The sequence below is a fragment of the Dendrobium catenatum genome, unplaced genomic scaffold (assembly GCF_001605985.2).
Source record: "Dendrobium catenatum unplaced genomic scaffold, ASM160598v2 fragScaff_scaffold_1001, whole genome shotgun sequence".
NCBI lineage: Eukaryota > Viridiplantae > Streptophyta > Magnoliopsida > Asparagales > Orchidaceae > Dendrobium > Dendrobium catenatum.
Window position 1 is genome coordinate 542,098 of NW_021319463.1, and position 11,477 is coordinate 553,574.

The following is an 11,477-nucleotide window of genomic DNA, read 5'->3' on the forward strand; positions in this document are numbered from 1 at the left end:
TTGTTTCCCTTCCACTAACTTCTTTAGAGGTATAAGTTTCATTTCGAAGAAAAAATCTTTTTCAAATTAAAAATAGGACATTAAAATTGAGATCTATTCTATCTTCCTACAGTAGTCCATCTCATATAAAAAATGTTCAAAATCATTAAATTAAAATCAAGCTTTTCTTGATCAGCTTGTTGCATTTATTATATAAATTTGATTCTGATTTATGGTTTATTTTCCCAGATATTAGAGAGTGATGTTTTCTTTTGTATTATCTAGAAGTTATTCTCACAACTGAGAGTCTTTAAAGTTTTCAAAAGGGAGCTAGCTCGCAAAAAAGATAAGAGGCATAAAATGAGCCCAAAAAGTAAAAAGTGAAAAGATGCGCAATAATCAACAAAAACATTAAAAGATACACAAAGTGTATCAAAAACTAAAAGATGTTTAAAGTGTGCCAAATAATTGATAAGAGGCACATAATGAGCCCACAAAAATCAAGCTTCCTCCTCTTTCTAACCCTTGATTTTGACTAATTACTTTTGTACATTACTCTATCAGATATGTTTTTTGGAATGAAGTATTGTATAGATCACTTTTATTGGCTAATTTTCTTTTTGTGTTAGAATTTTTATTTGTAAAAGATCTTTGCCCTTTAGGGATTCCAAACTGGGGATAACATGACTGTTTTTTTTTTATCATTTTTTTCATTTCAGTGATGTTAACACATTTCTTATAATTTTTTAATTCAATCACATGGAAAATTTATCATATTCTTGACTTAATAAAATAAACTTTATTTTTTATTCTTTTTGTTATTTTTACCATCCTTTCATTGCTTTATATTTTATTATTTTCTTGGCTTTTATTTTTTGGGGCTTCTTCTAATCACCTCCTTTCATAATCAAAATTTTAATTTTTTTATCACATAGTTCTGGATGATATTCCTATCATCCTGCATGATAGCAACAAATCACCCTTCATCATCAATCTAATGGTTGATCTAACTCAATTATTTGAGAATGTCTTGGATGATCCACATCATCCTAGATGATCTAATCGAATCCTACTCAATTATTTGTGATTATCTTGGATGATACACCATTCATCCTAGACGATCCACGTAGCAAAAATGGTTACATGTTTTAAATTTTGCCAGTACTATCCATTATTATCGATCGTCATGGATGATCCACCTAATCATCTTGATTGATCAATTTTATCAATGGTCAACCAGCATGACTCCTCGGGATGATCGTCTGAGTCTAATAATCTTGGATGATGTCTGATCATCCTGGATGATATGATCACCTTTTTTGACCAATCAACCCAAACATCATTAGTTTGCCTAATTATCCTGAATGATCTTGTGATCATTCTAAATGATGTGGTTGATTCTAATAAATAGTCAAATTCAAACATTGTTTCTCACCCTCATATGCTCTAATTTTATTCCTTCTCACACATACTCTTAATCCTTGTCAATGGTTGGTGGGAAAAGATCTAGGATGATGACCGATAGTTCATCAAGGGCATTTATTGGCCCTCATTTCTCTGAGGTAGCTGTGCAAGCTACCTATTTTTGATGCAAAACTGGTGGGATCACACCTTCGAGGATCATCAATACTCGAACACTTATTTACTTGGTACAAAATCTGTTCACTCATACCTCTCTCACTTTCATTCTAACAATAGATTTCCCAATAACCTCTGAACTCCTCTATGATATCTTTGCTAGTCCTAGAATAAACTCCACTTATGTTGCCCTTGAGTCCTATATATATAAACACCCAGTAGAGATCACCTATAAAGATTTTCATGAACTCCTCCAGCTTTCTACTACTGAAAATATGATTCATATCTTACCTTCAGATCTTGATTATGACTGGGGTCCTACCAACCAACTACTAAGGAACACAAATGTCTCATACCACGATGGGATGTCGAGCACCATAGTCAAAGATGCTAGGACAATCCAACATGTTCTTAGAACCTCCCAAAGGTTGGTGACTGTGTCCATATTACTGCCCTAGTCTAAATCACCACCTTTTATATAATGGCCCATAGGGAGTTCAATGCCACTGATATTTTATTTCAATACATTGAGTACCTGACCAATATTAGGGATCTAGGGAACAAAATAAAACCCAACCTTATCTAGGACACATTATAACTTTTGTCTTAGAAACCAAATATGATTTTCAATATCTTGCTCCACCAAATTATCAGCATGTCTACTACACCAAAAGCTCTATTCATATTCTTCATAGCACTGATCTCCATCTAGGGCATGAGGAGGTTGAGGGAGATAAGGAGGAAGCTGCTACTGCACCTGTTCCTACATTTCTTTTGATCTGCTAGTAATTATAGATGGATCAGCTAGTGGAGAGGTTTGACCAGTGGGAGGCTAAGTTTGACTACTACATTACTACACTTGAACAACACCATAAGGCAAATGTTATTAGATTTGATTCATATGTGGCACACCAACTGCAATAGCATGACCAGGATATGACCTAGTTTGGGGAGTAGTTTACTTTCATCCACAATCTTTTTTAGCCACCACCACCTCCTCCTTCGCCTGATTAGGGTCCCTCATACTTCACTTCAAGAAAATAGGTAATTAATGACCAACAAAATTGGTCGATAAAAATGTTAATTTGGACGCTAAAGTAAATAGCGACCAAAAATATTTGGGTCACTGATTTGTCGCAGTAGCCTCGTTGCTAAGGCTTTTAGAAACCAAAAAAAATTTTAGGTTGCTAAATTAGCAACCACTAATTAGTATTGATCGCTAAAATTGGACATATTAGCGACCATTTTTTTGGACGCTAATGAATATTTATTAGGATGCTATTTAGTAATTTTAATAATTAATTTTATTTATTATATTTTCTCTTTAACAACCAAAATAAAAATTTGTCGCAAAATGATCAACCTAATAAATCACTTGCCCCTATAATTTCATGAAGTTTTGATATATATTTTTAGATATAAAATTATGATATTTAGTAAAAAAAATAATTATCCAATTATTATGCCTTGGCTATAACTATTAAGATCAATCCATTACTCCTTTATATTGCAACTAGTTAGATAAATTTTATAATAGAGAAATAACACATTTTATTAACTTGAGGCAACAATAATAAAAAGCATATACACTACTAAAAAAAAAGCTTTCATTCTTCCATTCAACAAAAGAACAAATTTAAAAGAAACAAAAAAAAACAATAAAAATTAGAAGTAGGCCCATTGTTCAAGAGAAAATAGTTAATCCAATATATTTTTACACAAATTTGACTTGTATTCAAACAAAAAATAAAATAATATTTTTCTTCAAGACCACCTATAGAAACTCTTCCTCTAGCTGATAAATAACAAGACTCACGGTGCTTAGATACTTCAAAATTAAAAATTGCCCCAATCTGAACTCTCTTGGAAGACATCAAGAAGTGCATACAACTAATAATTGTCATCTCATACTCAGCAATCTCAATATAAGTGAATTATCAGTGTTGCTAACGGAGCCATTGAGAAGAATCACCTCCGTCCAAAAGCTGTGTTGAGGAGAATGATTAGGTGGTTTCATTTCCAAATAAGGCAGAGTAGTGGTTTCAAGAAGTTAGAAAATCCTTACATCTCTTGTGAGCTGAAATTTACTTACAATAGAGATGGAATGGGATGGCGGGCTACTCAACTATAAAAAATGTGAAACAGATCAAATGGTTGATGAAATATAAGTGAAACAGATCAAATGCTACTCAACTATCAAAAAAGAAACTTGAAAAATCATGATTTGCCTACAACAATATGCTTACAAATGTAAGCTTGACCAAAGATGCTTAGCAAAAAAATAATTATTCAAGAAAATTGATTTTTTTTTACATGGAGTAGGTGCACAATATTACTCAAGACAGTTGATATTAAAAATATGCTCCTAATTTATTATGGTACAATTAATAGACAGAAGGGACTCCTACGATGCTTCCCACTCGCCAATGTAAAATCAATGTAAAATAGTTTTTTTTTTGTAAATAATGGAAGGAAACATTATACCTACTGATAATAAGGCAAGAAAGAAGAGCTCACCTGAACAAATGAATCATTAAATTCAGCTCGGAAAAAATTAAGAGCCCAATGCTCGCATTTCATTTGTTCATATCCAACTTATCTTACACAACTTGCTAAGCTGCTCTTGTGTTGAACTTGGCATCCTGCACTTCAAAGCTCTATGAACCTCAAATGACTCAAAGACAAACATCCCAACACTACATGCATAATATCATCAACAAAAACATTGTAAAAAGAATCAAATACAAGGTCCTCCATTGACTAGTAGCCCTGAGAAGGAACAAATCCCATTGTTGAGTCTAGTAATTAGGTTGTTAAGCCTAAGTAAATGTCCCACGGCTACCAAGAGGGGGGTGAATTGGTAGTTTTAAAAATTTTAAACCCTCTTAATAATAAAGTTGAACCGAAATAAATATTCAAACACCCATTACCAGTTATCTGCTCACAACCTATCAATCTAATCTCCACAAGAATCTGACAGTTCTTAGCTATATGAATGAGTGAAGAATCTGAAAGATTAATCTGCCATGAAAGGTCCAACTTGCTCAAGCCAGGCATAGCAGTAATACAAGCACCTCCATAATCAATGACTTTGGGGCCACAATATGCTAGCTTCCATTCCTGTAAATAGTACATAAGCTACAAGGAAGAGATCCCATAGTCTGTAATCCTAAAATTGTTACCTGGGACAATGTGTTTTAAATATTACAAGATTTACAACATAACTTATAGGAGTGTCTACTAGTGGAACATTAAGTGCCTCCATGGTACCGCATAAATAACCATTATCAAGATCTTGCTTAAAGGAACATCCCAAAAAATAAAGGATCATGTCAATGCACCACAAAGTGCAACTGCATTTGATCGCAAAACTTATCATCATAGTAACAAACCACACAAAAGTGAATAATGAAGCAATTACGCCTTCTAATAATTATATTTGATCGTGAAGGATTAACTATTTAAATAAAATAAAAATTACTGTTTCTCAAGCCTATAAGTGTTAACTCGGAGTTGTTTGTGCAAAATATGATGATCTGTCTCGACTGCAAAGAACTTCGACTTGGTGTCAGGATTTATTTGAACGCGCTCTTGCAATTAATTTATTTGAATTTTTCACTTTGCTGGAACCACAATAATTATAATGCTTCTTTTTACTCTAATGAAAAAGAGTGGCAAATTTTTGGAGAAAATCATTCAATTTCATTTAATGAACGCAAGGGACTCTTTCTCAATCGTATACCACATTATAAGCCAAATCTTAAAATTAACATCCCATTTTAAATTCCATCTATATTGGCATATGTCCATCAAATATTTTTGACCTTCTCACACAAATGGAGTACTAGCACACAATATTTTTTTGATTTACAAACCCATTGATCATCTTAAAATCAAAGTTCTACTATAGTTTAATTTTATAAGAAAAAGGTCTAGCAAAGTATTTCTTTGTCCTAAAGATATTATTAACTCTACACTTTGCAAATAACGCATTTACTTTTTTTTTTTTTGAAGAAGTGCAACATTGCATTAATAGAACCAAGAAAAGAACTACGTACAAGTATTCAAAGTATCACATTCCATCTTGATCAAACACGTCAATATGGAAGGGATACTATCAAAAGAAAAACTATCAAAGGAAAAACTATTTTTCAATGCCAAAGTAGCACAACAATTAGCTACTTTTTTACACGATCTATGGGCATAATGGAAAACTAGTTTATTAAAATCATTAAGGAACAATACCTCATCCGTATCACCACAATTAAGAGGCCAATTATTCTTCTTCAAAGAATTTTGAATGAAATGGATAATGTTGACATTATCACTCTCAATGATCACCCCCTTGCATTCCATCATCCAGCTTTTAAGAAAGTGCTTCACCGTAAAGATTGCTTCCATTTCAAGTTGTGCCACATCCCAATGAATCTTCTTCTTGCCAAATGCACAAATCAGTCGTCCTTTATGATCTCAAAAAATCCCACCAATACCTCCAAGATTTGAAGTAAGTAAAGAAGCATCTAGGTTGATCTTAATCCATTCTTTCGGTGGAGGGCACCAATTGTTTGAAGACTCCCTAAGGAGGTTAGTACCCCAGCTAGAAAGATAAGGAGTAGACATCAAAACAGCTAAAAACAATGCATTGGAAGCACCCAAGGACGCAGGCAATGCCTCCTTACAATGCTTCACATAATTTCTGTTCTTCCAAGATAGGTAAATGACCGAGCAATACACTTTTGCAATTCCAGAATTGGACGTAGAAAGCCTTTTAAGTTCATGAAGACATTCCTCCAAAGAATTAAAAACAGGGATCATAATACCCCATTCTTGTATCTTCTTGATGATCTCCACCATATATTTACAATGAACCATAATATGTTCATAAGACTCCACCTCTTGGCATCCTCTCTCACAACTATCCAGCAATGAGATTTTATGGTTCTTAAGAAATAGGTTAGTTGGGATTGAAGCCTTGCCTAACCTCCACCAAAAAATTTCAACCTTTTTACTGAGTTTGAGCTTCCGCAGCCATTTGAAGTATTCTACATCAACAAAATTATATCTGTCATTCAGCATTTGTTCATAAACAGGTGCATAAACTGTTTTCCCTGAACACCACTTCAGCAATTCTATATTTTCCTCCTCCATAACCTTAGTTAGGACTTGAACAATCAATAGAATTAGCTCTGAGTGAAATGCCCTACGAAGCAATTCAAAATTCCAATCACCATCAGAAGTTAAAAGCTGCTGAACAAACATTCCTTCCAACACATTATAGTCCACATAAGTTGGCCACCGATTGATGCTTTTGTCCAGCAACCAAGCATCATTTAAAACACTAATTTTATTTCCCTTTCCCACCTTCCACCTAATAGCCTTCTTCAAATTTTTGCTCCCATCCAGCAAAATCTTCCAAGCAGTAGATGTGATTGCCTTATGATCATCCTTCATAATTTCATCTCCATATTTTGCTTTCATAGTTCGGTGTAACAAAGAGTCCTTTTTTTGAATGAAATTCCAAGCCAATCTAGATCTCAAAGCACCAATTCTCAATAAAGGAGATTGCAACCCCAATCCACCCATACTTCTCGGCTTGCAAATTTCACTCCAAGCAACATAGTGCATACATTTAGACCCATCACTCTTATGCCACAAAAAATTTCTACAAAGTTTTTCTATCTCATACAAAACTCTTTTTGAAACCAAAGAGTGAGTGATTAAGAAATTGGACATAGAAAGTAAGGAAGTTTCAATGAGAGTAATCTTACCTCCCATTGATAAAGATTTCTTACCCCACGAATTGAGTTTGTCCATGACCATACTCAATAGTTCTTGAAAATATGACACTTTGTTTCTTCTAAGTGAGATCTTGACCCCTAAATACTTCATCTCCTTGACCTCCTTAAAACCAATAATCCTGGTAATCTTCTTCTTTAGAGAGTAGCTCACCATCTTGCCAAATAAAACTTGTGATTTGTTGATGTTGACTCGTTGTCCTGTCCATTTGCAAAAATCCTCCACAATATTCTTCAATTCTTTGGCTAGAGTAGTAGAAACATGCGATAAAATCAATACATCATCTGCATAAAGAAGATGCGAGATTCTTGGACCTCTAGGTGATATATGAATACCAAGATTTTTCCCCCTTTGTTCCAAAGAATTGGATAAGAGTTGTGAGCACAGAATGAATAGATACGGAGAAAGAGGGCATCCTTGACGGAAACCACTTTTAGCACAAATCCAATTGGAGTTTCTTCCATTGATAATGATAGAAAACCTCACATCTACAACACATTCCATAAGGAGGTTAGAAAACAGAGTAGGAATACCATACCACTTAAGCACCTGATGAAGTGTTGACCAGCCCATACTATCATAGGCCTGTTCCATATCCAATTTAAGAGCCATCAATCCATTTCGATTATTGGATAACTTGAACTTATGGAAAATTTCCTGAGCCAAAAGACAATGCACAGAAATGGATCTACCGGGAATAAAGGCTGCTTGTTCTTCATACACCATCTTGTCAATCACCTTCTTTAATCTGTTAACTAACATGCTAGCCACAATTTTATAGTTGGTCTGACATAGGCTAATAGGCCTATAATTTGATGGAAGCAAAGGATATTTTACTTTAGAGATCAAAGTAATTAAAGTATTCTTCCATTCTCTATTTAAGATACCAGTTTTGAAAAAACAATTAACTGCATTCCACAAAACCTCCCAAACTATACTCCAATAGCTTTTATAAAACGATGAAGTAACTCCATCAATACCTGGTGCTTTGTTATAACCTTGCTGGAAAACCGAGATCTGCAATTCCTGGACTGATAATTCCTCATTAAGCATGGCCAAATCCTCATTATTAACTTTTTGAATTTCTTCAACAGATGGCCATCTCGTCAAAATACAATTCCATTGCTGCCATTTTTTCTCAAAAAAATCTGTAAACACCTTCTCTTATTTGATTCTCCTCCACTTGTATCGTATTGAACTCATCTTTAACTTGGTTAATTCGATTGCCATTACATCTAGCTTATGCAAAATTCTGAAAAAAATACTCGAATTGATATCACCATCCTCATGCCATTTCACTTTAGCCCTTTGATTCCACCAAGTAGACAACCACCTCAAAGTTACATTTAATTCATGCACTTTGTTCCTTAGCAAAACAAGATCATCAGCATTCCAGTTAACTTCACAAGCTTCTCTATTTTGAAGATCAAGAATTTCTTTCTTCAAGGTTTCCTTCAATACATTCAAGTTCTTGCATTTATTCCTATTCCAAAAAAACAATGCCTTCATCGTACGTTTGAGCTTCCTTTGGAGTATACTATATTCATCACCATAATCATTCTTCATCCAAGAGTTATAGACAATACTCTTTGCAGCTGGGTAGGATCTCCAAGTGTCCTCAAACTTAAACACTTTATTCTCGCCACAAATTTTATCCTTCATACTTAGCACAATTGGACTGTGATCCGATGCTACTCTAGCAAGATGCTTGATAGTAGCCATAGGATGCATTTGAATAGAAACTGAGTACAAAATTCATCTATCCAACCTTTCCCAAATCCGAGAGGTTCCCTCTTTGTTATTACACCAAGTGAACCTTGGTCCCATACTACCAATGTCATGGAAATCGGAATTCACCATAAAACGTTTCATCTCCCTAGGTCCTTTAGAGAACAAGAACCTTTTGCCTCCTCTCTTCTCCTCCTTGTTAACAATGCAATTAAAATCCCCTCCAATAATAGAGGGAATTGTAACGTCCATACAATCCTGGAGTTGTTTCCATAAACTTTCCCTTTCCTTGCAATTTCTGCTCCCATACACCGTGGCAATTCTCCAAATTCCCAAGTTAGGAACCGAGAGACTACCAACAATTACCTGTGAAGATGTCTCCCTTATATCAAAAGACACCATATTCCTATTCCATAGAACCATAATGCCTCCTGAAGTACCCTCAGCAGGGTGATGATAGTACTCCCAATCTTTCCCAATCAAGTAATCAATGTATTTTCTGTCAATGCTAGCCAACTTCGTCTCCATAAGCCCAATAAAATAGATACTATGATCTCTAACGATTTCCTTCAAATATAAGGAGTCTTCTTTTTTCCTTGCCCCCCTACAATTCCAAAAAAGAATTGAGGACATTAAAAAGGTGTAATTAATCTCTCCCCACTCTTGGGGTTCAACCTATCATACCTCTTTTTCTTCTTATGTTCCACATTCACAGGTCCAAGTGATTTTAACTCTTTAGCCAACTTCACCTTGACAGCAGCACTAGAAATACCCAATTCACTGTGATTGATTTCAGCATCAATACATTCCCTGTCTTTTTCTGTATTTTAATATCATTAACCTACTCCACCAGACATACTTCTTCAGGATCCTCACTGAGTACAACGAACCTGTTGGTAATAGCAGTTTTCGAGTTCTCCTTTCCAAAAGACTTTCTATGTACATCCCTACTATCTGGAGCCAGGACATCATTAACTTCCACAATATCCTTCTTATTTACCATAATTTCTCTATCAACCTTTGCATTATTCTTCCGACTGTTATCTTCCCTGAAAGAGTTGTCGAGTCTAGCATCATTCAGCCCCTTCCTAACAACATTTCCCCTGTTGTATCTCCTGTCATTGAAGTGAACGTGGATCCAGGGTCCATATTCAGAACTAATCACTGAAGATTTAATTTCCTGCACATTCTTCTCACCAATTTCGTTACCAACCTCCTTCTCCTTCAAAGACTGATTTTGTATTTCAATGGATAAATTTTCTGGGCATATCTCTCTGTTTTGGCCGACTCTACCACACTGATAACAGAGTATATCAATTTTCTCGTATTCAACCCGTTGAAAGAACCTTCCACCAGAGCCATCCACCCACACACCATTCAGTAGCTTTTTCTCCAGATCAATCCTTACACAAACTCGAACAAATTCCTGTTTGCTCCAACGGAATGTATTGCCATCGATATACATTGGCGTTCCCAAGCAAGATGCAATCCTTGCGATATTGTCCTCATCCCAACAATACAACAATAGACATGGAAATCTAACCCATACTGGTGCCGAGATTCCTTTAAACGTGTTTGGATCAAATGCAGCCGACCACCTATCCATTCCAACAATAAATCCGTTTACGTACCAGGGTCCTCCATTCAAGACTTCATCAACCACTTCACTCGACTGAAATCAACACAAGATCCAGTCCATACCAATCGAAGTTAAGTGGAAACCTCCAAACCTGCTTCATTGTTTTCTCAATTCGGTGCTACAAACCGAGAAAGGCACATTGTTACCCAGCACTTTGATCACCACTGAATTCTTTAAAATCTGTGAATTCCTTGCTTCCATATCAGCATTAAGCTTCACAGTAATTCCATCTTCTAAAAATTCGACATTGTTCTGATTAAACGATATTTTGATTGGCTTTGGCTTCGACTAGGCTTCAACTACCTCATTACTCTTATTCTTTTGCAATTCCATCTCTACTGGTCCTTCCTCAACCGAAATATCCTCCTTTAAAACTTCCGCTGACGATAGATCATCACCAATCTTACGCCCCTTAAGTGTATCAAGAACCCCAGAAAAATTGTTCACACGGAGAATCAAGTCGTCCGATGCCGATGATTCATGTATTGCAACTCCTGGATTCATAATTCCACCAATAAAATCCTTCCCAACCATATTCTCAACCAGCACGCTCTTACCCTTACCTTCAATAGGGGAATATATGGCATGAAATCATCAAGAACTAAACTAACTCTGACATTTTGTAGTTCTAAATCAAACTCTTAATATACAACAACAACAACAACAAGCTTTTATCCCACCATGTGGGGTCGGCTACACGAATCATTCTTCTCCATTATGCTCTGTTAAAAGTTAAATTCAATCAAATCTAATAAAG

At 35.2% G+C, this 11,477-nt stretch overlaps 1 protein-coding gene across 1 annotated transcript; it reads right to left on the reverse strand.

Moving 5' to 3' along the window:
* Positions 1 to 6,027: 6,027 nt before the first annotated feature.
* LOC110098784 lies at positions 6,028 to 11,254 on the reverse strand. The gene is made up of 8 exons (XM_020825708.1): positions 11,024 to 11,254; positions 10,847 to 10,972; positions 9,972 to 10,753; positions 9,766 to 9,861; positions 9,448 to 9,685; positions 9,170 to 9,276; positions 8,587 to 9,049; positions 6,028 to 8,478 (listed from the first exon to the last, which is right to left on the reverse strand). The coding sequence occupies exons 1-8, from the start codon at positions 11,252 to 11,254 to the stop codon at positions 6,028 to 6,030; spliced, it is 4,494 nt and encodes a 1,497-aa protein (XP_020681367.1).
* Between the last annotated feature and the right edge of the window lie 223 nt (positions 11,255 to 11,477).